At 39.1% G+C, this 21,932-nt stretch overlaps 1 protein-coding gene across 1 annotated transcript in view; it reads left to right on the top strand.

Moving 5' to 3' along the window:
- The window catches only part of fignl2 (fidgetin like 2), a 48,640-nt gene extending 28,503 nt beyond the window's left edge, over window positions 1-20,137 (top strand). The window contains 3 exon segments of the mRNA XM_043224131.1: window positions 4,387-4,528; window positions 13,609-14,354; window positions 14,357-20,137. Of these exon segments, the coding sequence (XP_043080066.1) occupies window positions 4,387-4,528; window positions 13,609-14,354; window positions 14,357-15,664 (2,196 nt within the window). The 3' untranslated portion in view covers window positions 15,665-20,137.
- Window positions 20,138-21,932: the final 1,795 nt, after the last annotated feature.

The following is a 21,932-nucleotide window of genomic DNA, read 5'->3' as shown; positions in this document are numbered from 1 at the left end:
CTAGCTCTGAAGTAAGACTGCTTTGTGGTCATTAGTGCTGCACTCAGCAGGCTTGCAGTAGCCAGACTGCTTGCCTCAGCATTAATGGTTAATTTTTTTCTTTTCTTGTGGGCGATAGAGTGATGGGCCCACATCCTCACAAGGCCCTGCCAATCTGTTCCCATACAGCCACTATCATCTCCCAATTATAGTCAGCCCAGGAAGAAAAACTGCACCGTTAATAGAGACTGATGCACAGTTGAATGGCGTTTCCGCAGCACACATGGCATTGTGAATGTTTGTATTTAGCATTTCCACTTTTTAAATGGTTGCGTGCTCACTTTTGTGTTGCAAAGAGTTGAAATAAAAGAATGAAAATGGTCGGTGTTTCACCCCACGCTTTGTGCTGAGCTACAGTGATTTCCACTGGAGCACCACTAAGAATAGTACCGGTTAAGGCTTTTTGTGAGGAAGTTTCTTTTGAACGGGGGTGGTGCTGAATGGCAGCATTGGGGATAAAAGACCTTTGTTGGACAAAGGATAGTTTTATAGATGCTGATGGAGCAAGTTGCTGTGTAGAGTTGACTTGGTTACTGGTTGCATGGTGGGCTCTTTTCCTAGGGGGGTGCCCTTGCCTTTTTTCACTTGAAAACATTCCCTCTGTATTTAAAAACAGAAATCTGCATGCTTTCCAGTTTTTAGCTGTATTTCAGCTAAATGAGATTCACCACCAGTGCCATGTGACGTGTTAGATTTGGATTTGGGTGCACATGGCCGAACACAGCGCTCTAAAAACAGATCGTCAGCTGTGCAGAAATGCTCCATACACAACCTCACACACTCTTTACACTCCTCGCAAATTGCTGAGGAGCTCCAAAAATAAAGGCACAGGACTCTCCAGTCCACCTGTGAAAATGTGGGAGTCCGTATAGAATGCAGGTTCCATTACTTCAGTCTCATGCTAAATGGTCAGTGTGGCAGCTGCAGTATCGTGTGTTCACACAGACATTCAACTGGCACTTTATGCTAAATGGATTTGTAATGTTAAAATGAAATTCGGTATGGTATTGAGTGAATCATTCAGTCGTTCATTCAGCATTTTATTATATGTTAAAATAGGTACAGAAACAGAGCTGGATCGCTCAAGCATTTCAAACTGGACTTTGGTGTCAATAAAGTGTTCTTGTAGCGGTCATGACCTTTGCTGACGCAAGTTCAGTTAACAGCTACAGAAATGAGAGTTAGTGATTGCCTAGAAAATTATACCAAACTGAAGCACATTTTGATAGTATAATGATTGCTATATAAAGGTTAAGAGTGTATTTAAGAGCTACAATTATGAAAATGATCTAAAATGGCAATTCAAATTGCAATTAATACAGACTCCAGACATAAATTGTGCGTAATAATATAATTGTAAAAGACTTAACTGCAAAGTTAACTGTCACTGATCAAAAAAACTGTATAGAAATTTCCAGTAACCTCGGCGGCGTTCTCCAAAAGCATTGCAAGCTTAAGTACATCTTAGACCGATTGAAACCAGGCTTATGGTGCTTTTGGGATAAGCATCCCTGAGGTACAATTTATTTTAATGATGTTTATAGACTACCACTCTTTTTTTTTTTTTTTTTTCTTATCTCTCATCTTTGCCCAGTCTGCATTTATTTGATTAAAAATACATTATGAGTGTGAGATGTCAGTGTCACATGATCCTTCAAAAATCATTTAAGTATGCTGATTTGCTGCTCAAGACACAATTCATATTATTATGAAAAGAGTCTTTCTGCTTTTCTGTGGATTTTAAGAATTCTTGGGGAAAGTTCAAAGTTCCAAAAATTCTAATAAAAAAAATTGCATCAAATTAACATAGAAATGTTTGTAAATTATTTTGCTGTCACCTTTGATTAATTTAACGCACCCTTGCTAAATAAACTGTTTGTATAATTAGAGACTATATTTTAAATGGTAGTACAGGTTGTCAAACTATAAAATGTTAAAGTTATTTTAACAACTAAATGAGAGTCTGTGATCTAAAATTGCCTAGAAATGTCATGTTGGATTTACTTTAAGTTTGAATTGAAGTTCCATACCGATTTGAGACATGTGATGCAGTTCAATAATATAATGTTTACCAAGCTTTGGCCATTATTTAAGAGTCGGCAGTAATTTTACCATTTTTGACCAAAATAAACATTTTACGCTAATTCCCTCAGGGACCAGCCTAGCCTCTGCCTTTCCCTCCAACACAACTAGCCTTCTCTCTCTCTCCCTATTTCTCTCTCAGAAAAAGAATACAAGCCTGCTCTCCAAGCATGATTGGTCAGCTGCCCCCACCCCATAGTCCTCCTCTCATTCTCTCTTTCCCTCTCTTTGCTTAAATAGTTTTAACAAAAAATAGAGAGAGAGAGAGAGAGGGAGAGAGAGAGAGGGAGGGAGGGGGATGGGGAAAGCTGGGGGAGGGTAATTGTATGTGTGGGTGCTCTGTTGTTACTGGTTGGGAGGGAAAGAGAGAGAGGGATAGAGAGAGACAGACAGAGAGAGAGTTGAGTCGTGTCCCATATGTGGAAAAAAGCATAGTACTGCACACACAAGCCTGTCTGCTCCAGGGATTATCTAACTGCTTTTGAATCTGATGTGGAAAATGCAGGCATGAGTAGGTGAGTCTACTTTAATATTAAACTGGACACTTAGCTGCTGCTGGTGTTGCTGTCTAAAGCTGTAAATTATTGAAAGTCTTAACTCTGCATTGCACCGTCCTCTACTTCTCCTGATAGCCCGTACTGGTGTTCGCCTTCACTCCGTTTCATTGCATTCTCCCTCCTTTAATGTGAAACAGCCTCTTCTGCATTCCCCGCACCGCATGCAGGTGTCGGTTTGTAAGCGGACGGCTCTGCATGTGTGTGCATGTGTTGCGTATATAGATGTGTCAGCCTACATTCTCAGCAAGTTTAGAGGTTGTTGGTTTAGCATGTTCTTTCGGTCACTGAGCAAATGTAAAAGGATCCATGTTTGAGTAAATTTTTTTCCGAAAGCAATGTTCTGGAATGAAGATTGAGTTTTTCTATCCTTAACTGATTTGTGTCCTGATTCTGACAGTATTCGTTTTTCACACTTTCTAACTGTTTATCATAAAACCAGAAGTGAACTGTAAGAGAACATCTACATTAAAATATACTATGTTATTACTATAAGTGTCAAGCAATTTTTAATTTTTGCCATAAAGCCAGCATGAATTGTGTTCATTTTCTATTTACTATATTACATAGTTCTTTAGCGTATATTTTGTGTATATCACTCATTTATTGGTTAACCTGACAAGTTTAGTTTAATAATAAACTTACCTTTAAAATACTTTACCTTTAAAAATACACATGAACATAAATTAATTCTGCACATGTAAAGTGTTTTATTTATTTATTTATTTATTTTTTTTATTATCCAATGTCTAATTTTGTAATGAATCGTGTGCCGGTTACCATTTCATTTCCTTAAAGCAGAGCTGGAAGCCACACAGTTTGACTAGCATTATTATGTAATATTTTTCATTCATGTGTGAGCTTTCCTACACGCTCACTTGAGAAGAAATGATGTTCTCCTTTGAAGCACACCAAGCAAATTGTTCATCTTACATTTTGTAAAGGACTAAAGTCACTCGATTTTGAATTTTTATTATTATTTTAAAATTGTTAAATCTTTGCATTTTAATTTTAAATTTTTTATACATTGTAATTGTTTTATCATACAGGTTTTAAAACCCATATGATAGTAAAAATACAAACAGAAAAAAATCTGGATATATGTTCATTTAGAAATATAAAACAAAATATATATATCATGCATCTTTATTCTTTTTGTGGTTGCCAATATAGTTGTTCTTTTTTTTTTTTTTTTTTTGCATCTTTATTCTTTTTGTGGTTGCCAATGTTGTTCTTTTTTTTTTTTTTTTTTTTTTGTAGTAGAAAAAAAGAGAGATAATTGAACCAGGAGAGTGTGTGGCTAGGGATGAAATGAGCTTAATTTTGTGAAAGCATGCTCTGCTGCTGTTATGAGGCAAGGAGAACGGCTATGGTATGCATGGTGCTTTTTGTCAGGGAGATTTAGAAAGCCCTCTTTAGAAGCTGGACACAGCCATACAATCAGCTTAATGCCTGTGTGCAGGCTCTTAATGAATACCCCGTGTGTGTTCAGCCCACAGTGAGAGTGCCTGTGTTCGTGACTGTTTCACTCCAGTCTAAAATTGAGATGACGCCTTTGAGGTTCTTGATTGTTGCTTGCGTGTACCTTACTTTAATTTATGCATCATAAACTTGTTTGTTTACATGTATAAAAATGATGCAGTGCTCTATATGATGTGTATAAATATGACTGTTCAACCCACTCCTCTTTTTTTTTTTTTTTTTTTTTCAGAAACACTTTTTTTACAGTCCCAATGCGAGTTCAGGCCAGCGATGGACTACAGCCGTACAGACGCTAACCTGGGTTTCCCTGCAGAACTGTTGCCGTAATCGAGACCAGATCCGCAGAATGCTGAGTCCCATTGTTCCCTATAGTAAGTTTAAGAGTTTTGACATCAAACTACAGAAAATGCAAAATGCAAATAAATCATTGGCAACTCTAGATTAGTCAAAAATTCCCCTACGGCTGCTTAAGTGTTTAGTTTGTTGGTAAAACTGTTTGAACAATGGTGAATTTTAAAAACAAAATGCTCCCAGGTGTCCATTTCTAAATGTTTTATTTATTAGGTATATGTCATGGTTGGTAGGACAGGTGTGTGGGGGGGTGAGCTGATGGCTCTACCAGGAGAAACCCTGTGGTTCTGCCAGTGTCATCTCACCATGATTAACCACCAGTGTCCAGCTTACTAGCACCGTTACTTCCTCTATCTCTGTCCTTTTCTGAATCTGTCTTTCTTTCTCTTTTTTTCTGCCTCCCTTTCTCCTGTTCTCTTCCCCCTCCTCACTGTTCTCGACTGACCTAATAACTGATGTGTCCAGTTTTAGCCCCCATTCCTAACCCCCCTGCCAGGCTTCATTTGAGCTCTGCTCTGGCCTTCTCCAAAACAGCATTGTTTGTAGGCCAGCATGGGGTTTCTTCCCCCAGTTCTGCCTGAAGAGATGCTTTTTTCTCCACTCTTTAGCTCTTCTTCTCTGTGCTTTATAGGCATGACAGTTACATGAAAAGAGGGAGGGAAATCAAACTAAAGGACCAAGGCACCTCAATTTGAGATGTAATCATGTATTAATGAGTCGCCAGCTTGAATACATTTCAGATGGCTTGCTAGGTTGTTGCATCAACCGGTTACCATTGATGTCTAATATAGTGTTATAATTCCATTTAGTGAAGCATTCAGAGGACCTTTGTCAGATGGGCCAATGGACTTACTTTGTGTTTGTTTTTGGTAAATTCCTTTTCTCATGCAAACTGAATTCTGTGCATATGATTTAGAAGAAAACTTGGATTGATGAGGGGGGAAAGGTTTTATGATCAATACTACTGATAATTTCACTTTTCTCTAGAAGCTAATTAGTTGATCCTTTATATCAAAATTTAAATGAGTCTAGATGTACCATTTTAGTTTATCTGTTGCAAATTCTTGAAGGACAGTTGTTGAGTTAGGCGACTGTAATGGCTGTCAGTTTTACTTTTACTGGGATCAATACATTTTTTAAATACCTTTTATAATACTTTAACTCAACATAAAATTGCATTCAGTTGGTCAGAATTGTCAGTAAAGACATTTATAATGTTTCAAAAGATTTCTAATTCAGATAAATTATGTAACATAATTTAAAAGTCTGTATATATTATTTTATATTTCTAATTTGTCATATGTTTATCCCTATATATAACGAATCAGTAGTTTTAAAACAGGTTTTTAAATGTTTGCTGCCTAGTCCGTCTCTCTTTACACACTTTATTTTCAAAAATGTCACAAAGCCCTGTCAGAATATTTTGAATTCTTTGAGGATCTGGACAGTTTGTTTGTTGTTTAGAGTACACACCTTTTAGCCACAAATTTTAAATAATTGTCACAGATCCTGATTTTCCAGTCCTACAGCATGCACATGGATTTAGGAACTGGTCTTCTTGTTTCTAAAGTTTGATGCTTGTAGGCTGTACGTGTGTGTGACTGTTCACCCTGAAAGTCTAGTGTAATATTAGGACAGCACACAAAGGTGCTAGATATCCCTCCTGTTTACTCTTTGAGCTTTTAAACCCAGGCGAATTCCTTTTTCTCACAGTCGTTCCCAGTCCTGATATTTCCTTCCTGTTCATTCTTCCTCATTCATAAGTCGGCCAGAGTCAGGTGAATGCAGGACAGCTTATGTGATATACATGTGAATAGTGTCACATCCATGTTGGAATGTTCTTTGTGGAGCAACATTGTGAAGCATTTCTGAAGCATGTCTGTGTTTATGTTTTATTGCAGAAGACAAGCCTTTTTGTACTCTGGATTTTGTTTGGTGTCTTGTTACATGCAATTACATGCACTCTTGTTGCATCCACAAACAATTATAAGTCTTGCTCTGATGAGCACGTAGGTAGGAACATCAAGCTGCAGAGCGTTCAGAGTTGAAGGAAATCTGAGAGAGATTCCTGGGGCCATGGATACTCCTGGAGGGATTTGGTGCAAAGAATCTGTAATCTGCACTTCAAACACACCCTTAAATCAGTCCCAGGCCAGCAGCCCATGAGTGCTCTAACTCTTGTTGCTCAGGGGCCCTGCTGTCCAGCATATTCCTTTTTTTTAAAAGAAACAAGCCTAGCCTCAGCTCTCTCTTTACTATGACCTCATTTCTTCCCTTCTCCACACCGAAGGCCCAGGCAGAAGAAGCACTCTAATTGCATCTGTTAAGTCATTAAGGCTTTGAGATGGGACTATGGGAAGGGGCATGCTGGATGCCTCAGAAGAAGCGATTAACAACGAGCATCCAACACATCTATTCTAATGAGAGCGACGGGGTGAATGTGGCTCTGGAGGGGCATGCGGACCCTTGAGTAAACAGGCAAGGTGCTGAAGTGTTTGTGTGAATGAGCGTGGGGTCATTAGCGGCGGGTGTGAATGGACTTTAATTAGCCCGCAGTGTAGTCAGTGAGATGGAAGAGAAACGGCGGCTGTAGGGAAAGGGGCTTAGAGATGCACATTCTGCCTGGGACCCCCCGCCTCTGTTCATCATCTCACCATCGTTGAAGACAGCTCATTAGGCCCGTTGCTGCCACAATTACTCTACCAATTAAGTCCTAGGCTTCTGGGGGTTATTAGGCGTCGAGCTTCTCTGCTCTAAGATATTCCAAGATATCCCTCAAAGGGCTTGTCCGTGGTTCTCTAATTTAGGATGTAGTTCACTCAAAAGTTAAAATTGTGTGATCACATTTAATGTTTGCTGTTTCAGACCTGTATGACTTTAGAACAGTAAGTAAAATGTTGCAGTGTTTTGTTATAGTGAGGTCCAGTGATTTTCATCCCTCATTGATGTTCATTATATGAACTAAAACAGTTGAAACATTCTTCAAAAGATATTTAAAACATAATTTCTCACTAAAGGTAGCTTCGACATCTTGCAGCTTCAGCAGCAGAGCATATTGCTGGCAACACAAAGGTCATGGGTTTGATTCCCCATAAAAAAGCAAGATAAAATAAGCATTTGTGTAACATCACAGTATTGTCCAATCTGTAGTCAGCAAAGTCAATATGCATCTTAATTTAGTACAATTTTTATACAATTATAGTTATTATAGTTATTTTTGTTAATATTTTGAATTAGATATAATTTTTTCTTTGTTTTATTTCCTATGTTGTTGCTATTTTAACGTTTTGTTTTACTTTAGTTTAAACAAAAATTTGAAATAAAAAAAGTGATTGCAGTTACACTTTATTTTTAAGATGTCATTATTACAGTGTAATTATACTTTTAAGGTCTGAGTAATATTAATTAACTACATGCACATACTATATGGTTAGATTTAGGATTAGGGTTGCTTGCATGTAACTAGGCATAATTAATTTGGTATTATACTCATAAGTACATGTAACCTGTGTAATCTTAAAATGTTAAATATTAAACGTAAAATATTAAAAATAATACTTTTTTAAGTGTTTAGTTGTACTTAACTGTAATAAACCTGATCTATTCCAAGTCATATTCGTGAGTGCACACACAGAAAATCCCAACACGGTTGTAGGGTCATTAAATAAAGCAGCCAGGGAATTGGAGAGAGGGCACCACAGCTCAGTCCAGGAACTCCGTGAGGGGGCAGGGTGGAAAGGAAGGAGGGAGAGGGGGGAAAAGAGAGAGATTGGAAGAAGGGGATGGAGGAGAACAGGGGGAGATGGAGGAGAGATTGGGTAAGAGAGACAGATGGAAGGGGGTGATTGGTCATCACAGAGCCTTAGGACAGCTGTTCTTTGATATATTAGTGGACACAATGACCTAAACCTGGCCTGCGGACACAGAAAATAGGAACCCTGTTTTTCTTAAAGGGGAGGGGTGCCAGGCATTTGGCCATTTGTGGACAAGAAATAGCTGGTCAGGGGGATGGGGATGTTGTTTCTAAAATTATAAGCATCTAATTATTCATTCAAACCGCTAAGGCTGCGTGTTTCTCTCATTTTTAACTCAATATTGAGCTAAATGATGCATATAGATTACAGATATTGCACTTGACAATTTATATAACAATATGCCTGTTTAAATCTGTTGATGTCAGATTTAAAGAAAAAGATTGTAAATTTGATTGCAAATATTCATAAGCCTACATTACATAATGCATTTGTCACATTGCTGATGTTTTATTATTCTTATGCTGTTAAGAAGTATGGTGTGAGACTCAATATTTACTGTAGTCATTATCAACATGAACCCACACACTGCAACACTTACAGTGTCCCAAAAGGCCAAGCAATAACACCTTCAAAGCTCAGAGATCATGGGCTGCAGCTCAAATGAAGGACTGGTGACAGAGAGAGGAAAAAAGGAAAAAAAAAAATCAGATCCTTCACTGACACTCTAGCAGATAGGCTCGTTCCTCTAGGGACCCCACGGGGCCTGGCTGAAAAGAGCCATGGCGTCTGGCAGTGCGCTGAGGAGCAGGTGTGAAAACTCGTAAGGCCCACTGCCTCTTCTGCTATTACATCTTTTTAGGCCCTTGAAAAGGGAGCAGATGAGCAGAAAGAAAGAGCAACAGAAAGAGACACAGAGATCATGTTAACCACACTTCTGTAACTAATGCATCAATTTATAAAAATTGACATAGTTATGGCCTCTTATTCATGCCTTGTAAATTATGAGGAGCTGTTGTCAAGATTTTTAAGAGAGGACCTCACACTTATTCTTTTATTATTTTACATCCAAACATATTTAAAAAAATGTATATATTAGTTTTATTATTATTATGATTATTATGAATGCTATTTATTTATTTAGAATTTTAATTATTATTAAAAACTATATAACCTGTATTTGATTTTCAATAAATACCTTAAAGGCTCTGCATGACTTTAAAGTGTCCGATAGGCTTCATCATCGACGTTTTGCAGTCTCTCTGCCTAAAGCATTGATTTAGAGACGTCTGTTTACGGAATACAAATCAGCTGATGATTAGAACACAGGGTGCCATCTTATCTGCAGTGAGGTGATTAATTCATGTAAACGCAATCCTCCCTCTGCTCTCTTTTCAACCAGGTCTACTCTCATCTTTCTCTCTCTCTCTCTCTCTCTCTACCTTCTTTATCTTTATTCTCTTTTGAAAGAACCCTTCTGCGTCCTTCAAAGCGAGTTCCACACATACCAGCACTGAGAGCTGAAGTTTCAGGACATAATTCCTAACATGATGCTCACTGTTCACCCATACAACTACCTCTTTTAGGTTGTGTTGATGTTTTACTGACAGAGATGGATCGTAATTAATCTAATTTCCAGGACTGAGAAGTTGTGTATGTTATTTCTCGTCGCTTCCCTTTAAAGTTGTCTCCTGTTTCAACAGTGTTAGGGCAGATGAATGCAAGTACACTCTTGTCTGTGTGCTGTTTGGGTGAAGATTTATATCTGAATATGCAATGAGGGGGGTGTCTTTTTGTAGATAAACCTACTTAAATCTATGTGTGGGGTTTAGGGAATGGGAGCCCACAATAATGCCTGATTGGATTGATTCAGGCTGCTCCTGTTTACAACTGGCCCCTGTGCAATCTGCCTGGTTTAATGGCCCCGTGTCCCAGAAGGCTTGTTGCATCCATGTAGGTTTTGTTCCTCAGGGCAGGAAAACAAAAGTGACGCGGCCTGAAAGTGCACACGGACCCCTGGGGAGCTGTGAAAAGCTGAGCATCCTATGGCAGCCGGGACTGTTCAGATCTCACATTGCAGAACCTTCTGTTCCCGCAACCTGCTAATAGTAACATAGTGGTCAAGTCAAAATCATAACTAATACTTTGGTTGTCCTGACTTCCTAGCAGAACTTTATTGTAGTCTACTGATATTAACTGATTAGTTGTTTTATTCAGTTGGCATTTGTGAACGCAAGATGCCGCACACAAACAAACACACGCGCACATTTACAAAAGAACCCTTAATAAATCCCAGGACAGCACAAAGGCTGTCAGCGCACTGCTGCTGAATAGATTAATAAGATTTCCATAATTAGGCAGGCCTCTGACAATAGGATCCCTCAGCTTTTGTCTCAGGACCAACGGGATTGTCAGGCCAGGAGGACGTCTGCTGGATGGGCTGTGCAACAATGGACACAGACAGTAAGACGACCAGTGGAAACATCTGTCTCCCTGCCAGCCCCGAACCCGCACAGAGCCACGACAGCAAAGCGCTGGTCGCGGTTCACACAAAGCAATGGCCAGGAGCTCCCATGTGGACAATGAAGTTTTGTTTAAAGGGCTCTTGGTTTCTTAATCCACACAGCGCTCCTCTGTTTACTCCAGCCTCTCGTGTTAATGATGTGAGATTAGAACGGGTCCTGTGGCTATAATTTAGGTATATGTGTGTCAGAGGAAGGAGAATGAAACCTAGCTGAAACAAAGCTGCACTTTCTTCGGCATGACACTTAAATTCATGAAATCATGAAATTTTGTCTTAATTACTTGTTCAGTGAAATCCCTCTTTTTTTCCAGTTATTTCTGTTCACAGGCACATTTCATGATTTTTCTCTCATTATTTAAGTTTAAATGGAATTAATTAGTTATGGCGTATTGCAAAAGTTTTAAAAAGAATGTTATAGAGTTTTTACCGATGTGAAAAAAACCCTCTACATTTATTAATTGCTACTTTTCTTTTTTTTATTATTAATAGTAGTATTATGCTGCAAATGCTTTGGCAAGACATATGTACAGTTTTTGTGATGCCAATAAATAACCTTAAAATGAAATAAAGAAATCTTTTATATATGTATAATATTCTTTGTTTTTGTTTGACTGTAACTATATTCATCTCATCATTTCACTCTTTATTGGCATATATTATAATTTATTCCTTGACTTGATTCTGTCATTTATTACCAGAAATAAATGGCCTTCAGTGGTCATTTGCACTTCTTCTGGTGTAATTGGACCATCTATTCTCAAATGCCCAGAATGAGTTAATCTCAGCAGCTGTGGTGATTTAAATAGAAACACAGTTTAAATCACATCTAGATTAATAGAGTCCCCGTTGAGGCATAGCTCTAATTGCAGACCAGCTCGTATGTGGTTTATTTCATGCTAATGGATAGCATTTTTAGCTGGGTAGTGGGATATCAAGGTTAACTCTTCTTAAAGAAGTCTGCTCCAAATGGCACTTCTGTGTCAGATTTGGCAGTGCTTTCCCATGTGCTGGTGCATGCACACTCATGTATATTGATGGAGTGGACAGCAGTTTGGCCGTCTGAATGACTTCCCTAATGTCAAGCCCCATCCTCTCAGATAGACTCATGCGCGTGCATGCACATGCACACACACTGGCCGGAGCGCCTGCTGTCCATTCCCCCTCCTCATTCTCTGCCCGTTGCAGGTTTTATGAGCTCCCCTGGGCTGCCATCCATCTCTGTCACACACTGGCCCCATTATTGTGCTCCATACAGCACTTCACAAACCAGTCTGCAGAGGGGAATGGCCTGCTGGACATATACTGTTTGTACTGACTGGACAATTGCCAAATGCTTTACCTGTGTTCATCAAATTCTGAAGCTTTTTTTGTTTTTATCTTGTAGTTAGATCAGTACTAGTTTGTACGTGGGGAACTTAAGGCTCGAGATATGAATATGAAGGACATGGTAATCCAATGGCCATCTGGTCTGTTGGTGTGATCTTTTGGAATAAATAGCGGGCGTAATCTGAAGACACACATGGGAAGGTTTGGCAACGGGAGGGGCGAGAGTTCGAGAAACAGAAAGAGCACACAAAGGGGGAGGGCCGAGTTTTTGGGAGAAAAAGAGTGAGGTGGAACATAGCACACAGAACTGAAACTTGATTTAAATGGCAATAAAGCAGCAGCTTGCACATTCTGACAAGAGTGAATGACTAATCATCACTTTCTCCTCAGATTGCAGCCTATGGTGAACATTTGCAGGTTATTCCTTTTAGCTCCTCATTTTCCCCTGTAGCCCTCACCCCAGGCTGATTCCTGACAGTTCAATAATGCCAAGCTATGTGTGGAATTTAACTAATGCCTCTGGAAGGAGCAGTTGCAGACCCTCATGAAATGGCTGGTTTTAAAACTATTTTCTGCCCCCTGAAATTCTCAAGACCAAGAAAAAAAATGCACTTCCTATTGAAGGATTTAAATCTTGTTACTATTATAGCAGATGTAAATTATGCATACTGCTAAATAATTATATTTCTTATGCCGTTGAGATGCATTTTGATTCATTGTAATGGTTAATTTTAGTTAATTTTCTTATGAAGTGCCTTTGAACTAGGATTCTGTTCTTTTAGACACTTGAGGGGGAAAATGATGAGGGGGAAGGAACAGGGCGGAGACTGGATGTGGGAAAAAAACCTTTTTTATTTTTTTATTCCTCTTGTGATTTATTTTTCCTCATGTGCATCAAGATCCTCTTCATATTAGGGCAGCATAATTAATCACAGGATAGCCAGAGGAAAGGGCATTCCACACTCCCAGTGATTCATGGGAAGTGGCCAATGAATAGCACAACTATTTTGTCCACCAGCCCCCCCTCACTTCTTTTCCCCAAATTGTCCCCTCCCTCTCCCCCTCTGTTCCTTCTCTCTCTTTCCCTCCCTCTGTCAAGCTGGCCACAGAGGCCTTTTGGAGAATGGACTGTGGTGGTGGGAGGGGATGTATTGAGAGAAGCATGCACAGGCTGATAACAGTTTCTCCTCTGGGAGAACTGCAGATGGCAACACAAGGCCGAAACATGGCTGAGGGCTTGAAAGGAGCAAATTCACAGACCTTTTCTTTTATACATGCTACAGAAAAACAAAGACTGCATGCATGCACAATACCAAAAGAGTCAAAAAAACTAAAATGTGTTGTCATTTTTGAGTAGTCTTATAATTTGTTGATGGGAGAAAAAATCACCAGAAATAAGACTTGTAGAAGATAGAAGATTTGTGAATGGTATAAACATAATATGCAATTGATATATATCAAGTTTTTGCATAATTTGACAAATTGCTTTCTCCGACAGGCCTATTGAAGATGCACTGGAACCCGGAGCATGCACAGCCCCTGAGCCAGTGGCCTGAGCAGCATTTGGACGTGTCCTCCACCACCTCATCCCCTGCCCACAAGTCAGAGCTCTACCCCAGCCGCAGCCGTAGCTCTTACAGCTACGCCTGGGCAAATGATGACATCTCAGCCCTTACTGCCTCCAACCTGCTGAAGCGCTATGCTGAGAAATACTCTGGCATGCTAGACTCACCATACGAACGCCCTGCTGTGGGCACATACCCTGAACCTGGAGCCTTTGGGGCTCTTAACGGAGGCCAGAAAAGTGAACTGGAACCTTGGCCTCTAACGCACAGCACTGATGGGGGGTATCCCTTGGTGCCTCCTTCTTCTCATGATGGTCTGTCGGGACCAAAGGTGGTTCCAACATCAGCAGGGCCACCAGGTTCAGGCAATGTGTCAGCAGTTAACAGCAACCTTTCGGACTCGGGATACAGTGGGAGCAGCTCCTGCAGTGGGCCCCATTCCAGTGACTACCCACCCAGTTACAATGGCACCTACCTCTCATCAGGGTACTGCCCCCAACCCACTTCAGCACTTCCACCAGCCTCATTGCATGCCCTTCAGCCTAGCCCCACACTTCTCCCCAGTTACACACCTTCTACCCCCGTTTACAACTACCCCCCTAGCACCTACCCTCACCAGACTAGCCTTGCTCCTAGCTACACCCATCCAACAGGCCCTTACATCCCCTCGGGCATAGCCGCCCCTCTCCACTTCCGTCAAGACCCACAGTGGTTGGTGGCAGCTATGGCTATCAGAACAGCAGTCTAGGGGGCTCAGAGCCTGGTGGTTCTCTGAAGAGAAAAGCATTTGAGATGACCCTAGGTGAGGAAGAAGGAGACAATTCACGCTATAGGAAATATAGTTATGACCCCATAAAAGCTGGGGGAGATTCTCCATATGGGGTCACTGATAAAGCTGAGTGCCGTGGAAATGGCTTTGGAACGGGCAACACAGATCCTCAATCCTTTAAGCCTAGTAAACCTTCATCTCAGTCGAGCCTGGAAGGTGATGAAGTGGGGAAGTACAGTGGGCTAAAGCCCTTGGTTTCACCAACGTATGGAGCAGCAGGGGACTACAGTCCCCCCGCAGCCATGACAGGGGAGAATGGAGGAGCGGAGCAAGGCTTCTCCCAGCATCGGTCTCAAAAACGCTCAGATTCCATGAAAAGCATGGAACCCCAAATGCTGGAGCTGGTGAGCCAGGAGCTGCAAGATTGCAGTCCTGCTTTGCTTTGGAGTGAACTGGCTGGGAACTGTCACATTAAAGCAGCGCTGGAGGAGGACCTGCTGTGGCCTGTTCTGCGACCCAACCCTGCCATCCGCCCACCCAGAACCGTCCTGCTGTTTGGTCCTCAAGGAGGGGGCAAAACCACACTGGTACGATCCATGGCATCTCAAATGGGTGCTACCTTCTATAGGCTGAGTTGTGCAACTCTGGCCTCTAAATTGAAAGGAGATGCAGAGCAACTTCTTGCCACTCTGTTCTCGGTGGCAACAGCCCGACAGCCTGCAGTGGTGCTGCTCAGTGAGGTGGAGGCTGTCGAGGAAGAAGGTCTCAGACAGCAACTGCAGGCCCAGCTAGAGAAGATTCAACATGGTCAGAACAACATGGTTCTGGTTGTGTGCACCACTAGACGGCCTGATTTGATCAAAGATCCCCTTATGCGCTGCTTCTCCAAGCGTTACCACATAGGCCTGCCGGATGGAAACACACGTAGACATGTGCTTCTGCAGGCGCTGGCACCCCAAGGCTGCAGTCTGGGCGAAAGAGAGATGTCTGCAGTACTGCAGCGTTCAGAAGGCTTCTCCGTCTGGGAGCTGCTGCAGCTCTGCCAGCAGGCTCTGGCATCAGCTTCTGCCTCTGCACCCGTGCCCTTGCACGGCCTCCCTTCATCCCTTTCTTCCCCTACCTTCCAAGACTTTGAAAATGCTTTCTGCAAGGTACGCCCTCACAGCACCCCCAAAGAACTGGACACTTGTATGGAGTGGAGCAAGGTTTATAGCCACTGAGAACCTAGTCAGCCACTGATTGGGGACTGCTAAATGTTTTTCTTTTCTTTTTTTAACTACTTGTTGCAGCCAAAAGAGTGGGACTTGATATTACAGTTTATGGTGGGGAGGCATTTTGGATTGAATGCATTTAATCTAGGGAACATGCCATGGTGTGTTGTTTTTCTATAAATATACATATACTTTATTTTTTCCCAAAGAAATGAAATATTAGGCCTTTCTTGAAGGGGCATTTATTAGTTGCTTGGCATATCTGATAGAAAGTCTGAATTATATTTTGGAATTTCACTGGAATTCCAATTAGCCTTGATCCTGGACTAAACCTGGAGGTTATAGATAACTTGACTTTTCCTGAAAAATACCCCCATTAATTACAACTCTCAGGATCCTATTTATTGCCAGTCCACTCCAGTGGTGTCGTTTTATTTGTGTTGATTTACTTTAAAGATCATTTGGTGTTAAAGGGCTTAGGATATATCAAAACTACTTTGTACCAAAAATGCTCACCAACATTATAATGTCCAAGTCACAGCATTCACCAAAATGTATTTACTGTTATGCAACTTCTTAGGGAAGAAAGCAACAGTATTTTACAAAGTTGATTGTTAGGCCTCGGTCAAATCTTGTGCACTTTGTCAAAATGGTCATTTTACCAAAAGAGTATGCATTGCTACCCAAAAAGTATTAAAATGCTAATCCATAGAATCTCAGATATTAGAAAGACAGACTCTTACTTTTGGTACACTTCTTTCAGAACACTTTGTTGAAGATGATACAAATTGTCCCAAATACAAAAACCCATCACATTCCTCACAATCTTGTGAGAGCCTTTGCTCAAGACCCTCGAACACAAAAACAAGCAAGGGTCCGTGAATGACTATTTTCTCTCTTCTGCTTTACTCAGTTGATTTTATTAGTATATGTAGTCTTGTTTGAAATACTCAGGAAGAATTTCTTTACCTCAGAAATGATAAATAAAGAATGTATGTAATCTTAGGGTCTTAGTAGTGAGCATTGAGGTTGGAGGTGAGCAACAGACCTGACACAGACCTGTATACACACTGCATCTGTGCTGTTACCTCTTAGGTGAAACTTGAAAATGCTACAAAGACAAACAATGAATGTAATTCAGGTATTTCAGAGAATATCTGATGCCATAAATCCATGTTTTTAACTCTCTGTGAAAACATTTTCCCTTATCCTTACCCTTTATTTTTGATGTAGATTTTTGATGGAGTGATGATTGTCTTCATGAAGTGTTATTGTAGATGGCAAACAAGACTTTTGATTTTGTTGGACAAACTGTTTTCAGAAACCAAGTTGCAAAGCATATGTCAGTGCCCTTTTAAAACAACCAGTGTAAGTACTTGAGGAGCAAAAAAAAAAGAAACATCCCAAAGATCAGAATAAGAATGTTTATATATATATTTATATATAATTGGCAGCTAATCATGTCTAATCATAAATTGTGTTATACCATCATGTGTAATGTATAAAAATTGTTAACACGCTCATCACGTAGACAATCCAGCCTCTACCATTGTTTAATTATTTTTTTTTTAATTTAGCTTTTTTGGTTTATAAAGTACATAAAAGTTACATGGAGTGATCAGATGTCTTTAAATCACCACTGCTGAAGAAACTGAGATTATTATGGTTTTTTTTATAATGCCTGTAGATTGGCTTTTGTGGATTGCTGAATTTTGATCAATTGTGATGTAACAGCTGCTGATCACTCCTTTACCCCCAGCGCACCCCATGCTCTTAGCACAATGGTTTGTCCCCTTGGTTGCTGGCCCTGTACAGCCATGTGGTGAGCTGATTTCCCATCCCCCGTTCCTCTATCTTACACACAGCCTTTTGGAGAAGCCATATTCTGACTGATGTCTAGTAACACTATAGCACTGTTCGGCTCTTCAAGTACAGCTGGTGGCTTCACTCATGCCACACAGGTCAATCAGAATGACCCTAGGAGCACATATTGATCAGTGCCGCAGAGGCAAAAACCTACAGAACCTGGCAGACTCAGGGACATCCAACATGCACAAATACATCATGTAGCGTAGGAAAATTCAGCACCAATTTCATTTATTCAAACTGAGATACATCATTTTATTAAGATATCATGGGCAAATACAGATATTTTGCTGATTACAAAACAGGAACAGAAACATGCTGAGCAGTTTGTCCAACAAAATTGTCATTAATTAGCTGTTTTAAATCTATTAGTACAGTAACTTTGTTCTTGGATCTTGTTCTTGTACATTTTCTGTAACCATTTCTACCTCATTTTTGCAGCATATTGTACATGAAAATATTTATTTCATGTCTTTTTTTGATGTCTGTTATAAAAATGATAATGTTCTTGAACTGTAATGGTCTACCTCAGAAAAGACTGTATTTTAAGAAAAAAAAGTATTACACAATATTAAAGAGAATATGTCAAAAAACTTCTATGACTCGTCCCTCTGTACATGTCAAGCGTTAGATTGTGAAGGTAAATTGCCTTCACTTTACATAATTTAAAAATATCACACCAAGTGATATTTCATAACTAAGATTTGTTGAATATTGAGAGTCATGTACTCTACACTGTCAAAACAAATGCTGTCACTGAAACTCAGCCTTTTCAAGTGGACACTTTTGTACCTTTTAGATACCAGTACAGACCCTTTAGGTACAAAGGTGTACCTTTTTTTTTTAAAAGTGACAGCTTTTGTACCTTTTTTTCTGAGAGTGCACATATAAAAAAGTGAATGCTTGCTTGCAGCTTTCACATAAAAGAGTTAGGCTAGTTCAACAAATGAAAAGGATCATACTTTGTTACTTAATTTCAATCAATGTTTAACATTTAAACACTGCCCAATGATCAGGAGTGGCTTCAGGGTTTAGTGTCAAATAACAATACTCTGTGGTAAAGGGTTCAGTATAGTAGAAAAGCTAGATAATTAATCTTATGGCTGCATGAAATGTAGTCCATACAGCTAATGATAATTGACTTAATTACTTAAGTGTGATTGCAATCGTGTATTAAACTATAGGATATGCATCAAAACATTGACCTTCAACATAACCCTCATTAAGTCCAATGTATTTTTATAGTATGGAGATTAATCTCATATTTAATGTAAAGTGCTGATGGATGCTGGTGATTAAGTGTCTGATTAAGATGAATAATGCAGGGTTATTCACAGTCCTTGCCCTCCAGTCTCTATCTAAAAGATAATTAATCTCCAGCTACCAGTAGAATAAACTAACATCCTTCAGTTCATGCATTCAATAACACACTCACCTTGCGGTGGCGCTAAGGGTTAATAATACAAATAATTACCTTTCTCCTGAAACTAAATCTTGTGTATCTTTTAATGATATTTATACTTATTATGATGTAATATTTGAACAGCTTATTGAATATCTAAATGCACTGCTTTTTATTTACTTTTAAATTATGAGCTATAACTACACATCAATTTTATTAAATAATGTTAATTACCACCAAACTTTCATTCACTAAGGAGTTAAATGAAGCGTTATTTTTTTAAAGCTTCTGTTTGGTTATCCAGTGTCCAGTGTATCCAGTAAACTTTTTTTTACATATCGATGCACAATTTTTTAAATAGTTTTATTTAATGCTATACAGAGTATTTAAAAATGCGAGTGTATAACATGTTTCATGTTGAGGATATTTGAAAATTTACTTGAGCAAGCAAAAATTCCTCATCAATCCCCATCTCTCTTCCACCATAACCATCACCATAGCAACCATCCGTGCTGGTGCACTCTGAGTGATGTGACCTGGTCAGCTTGAATTTGACCTCTCTGACGCCAGAGCTAGAGCAGAATCTAAATTGCAGAATGATAAAGTGCTCAGATTCAGCATTTGGGAAAAGCAAAAAATGATTACTGTTAAGTTTAGCATGTAACAAACTGTTAAGATAGCCAATAAACGCATTTATAATGTGCTAATACACAAAGGTGCATGTGTATAAAAATATAATGAAATACCTCAGTTTGTAATGTAAAACCCCTTAGTATATAATATCAATCTAAGTTATATATAATGTTCTATTATATTTAGTTTAGTATTATCAAACTATACAGCATATATTATATATAACTTATGTACTCATACACAACACACATTACATATTTAAGTTGCAGTTCAATGAATATGGGCTTAAAATGCTTTAATTTGAGGGTATTCTCATCAAAATTGGAGGACAAATTTAGGTATTACAGCTCTTTAATATGTATCCTACCCCTTTTTTAAGGGACCATAAGTAGTTGGACAATTTACTATAAAGCTGTTTCATGGAAAGGCGTGGGCTACTCTTTTGTTTTTTTTCTACATCAGGAAAAAGGCCTGGATTTGATTCCAAGTCATGATTCCACACCACGCAGTCAAAAGGATCTCTCCATACACACGACAGAGGCAATTGTTAGGCTTCAAGTTTGGTACAGCTCACCAGTGCTGGTGAGATCAGCAACATGGAGGAGAACAGCGGTGATGATCAGATACTCTCCATGGTAAAGAAAACCCCACAAAGAGAAGAACACTCTCCAGGAGGTTAGCATAGCACTGTCAAAGTCTACAGACAAGAAAAGACTTCAGATACAGAAGTTTCGCCACAATGGGCTAACAAGGCCATATTAGACTTCTGGAAAAGCATTAATTACATGGATGGATGAAATTAAAATCAACCTGTACCAGAAAGACGGGAAGGAAAAAATATGGGGAAGGCTTGAAGCAAAACATTCAACATCATCTGTGAAACATGGTAGAGCAGTGTGCATAAGCGTGGCTTCCTGTGGCACTGTGTTACTGATGCTTATTGATGATGTGACAGAAGACAGAAGCATCTGGATGAATTCTGAAGTGTACAGGGATATACTGTCGGCCCAGATTCAGTCACTTGGAGCAAAGATGATCATCTAAGATGATAGAAAGATGATACGTCTAAGAGTGCTCTTGAGAATGAGTGTTTTTAAAGGTCAATCATTTTGCCTGCTATCCTTAAACACGACAGGATTTTGTTTTTCTGAAGCATGTAGAACATGTTGTGTCTTCTGCAGTCAGTCGCTGCTATATGAGCTTTGATCTATACAGTTTCAGCCCTTCAATAGCAAAAACATGATTTAGATCCAATTCAGATCTAATTTGTTCTATTTTTAAAAGGATTTTTTTACATAAAGGTAGAAAGGTTTGTGACACAAACCAGAGAGTTCATATTCAGTGCAGCTAGATTTCCCATAGCTCCGACCCTGCCTACCTCTGTTCATAACTGCTCGCGTCTTGCTCTCCTTTGTCCTGTCTGGCCTTGATACTGACAAGGTTGACATCAGAGGAGATCCCTGACACAGGGTGAGTTAAGGCTGCCAGCTGGTAGCAATCAAGTCTATTTAGGAGTCAGGGACACATGGACCCCCAGGGCCAAAACCGTAACTAGCCCAACCCTTAGCCCTAACTCCCCCCAAAACCCTCTAGTTACCCAGTTCAGCTGTATTGATTCCAGATGTGCTGCCATCGGTGCCTTTACCTAAGAGGACCCCAAAATAATGACAAGCTGTGAATGAGCGGAGGAAAAAATGCAGAGTAAACAAACGTGAGGTCAATACACCAACAATTTGCTGATTTTTGCATTCCTTTTAAAATATGGATCATTGTTTTTAAAATTTTGTTATATATATATTATATATATATATATATATATATATATATATATATATATATATATATATATATATATATATATATATATATTTATTTATTTTTTTTTTTTTTTTTTTTTTTTTTTTACTAAATAAACTATAAAATTATTTGCTTATTACTAGTTAGTGAGTAATTGATATGGGCAGCCATTAGTGGATCTAAAATATGGACAGGCAGAATAATGCTGTGTTTTATCCTGTACATTTTTAAGTTAAAATTGTCACACAAAAATATCAACTGGCATCATTCATATATATATATATATATATATATATATATATATATATATATATATATATATATATATATATATATATATATATATATATATATATATATATATATATATATATTATAAAGTTTTTACTTTCCAAAAGGTTATGTTTATTTTCTCAGTTGTTACTTTTCAAAACAGCTGCAAATGGTTTGTTGTGAAAGAAATTAAACACTTTGCACAACTATTATGGAATTTTTATTGATAACATTTGTTACCTCAGAATTCTGTTTTAGCCCTGTCAAACTCCATCAGCGGGAGATTGATCAAGTCAACTCTGACTT

This window comes from Puntigrus tetrazona, chromosome 23 (assembly GCF_018831695.1).
Source record: "Puntigrus tetrazona isolate hp1 chromosome 23, ASM1883169v1, whole genome shotgun sequence".
NCBI classification, from domain to species: Eukaryota; Metazoa; Chordata; class Actinopteri; order Cypriniformes; family Cyprinidae; genus Puntigrus; species Puntigrus tetrazona.
The sequence above is the reverse complement of the archived record's forward strand: the minus strand, read 5'-3'. Positions and strand labels throughout refer to the sequence as shown.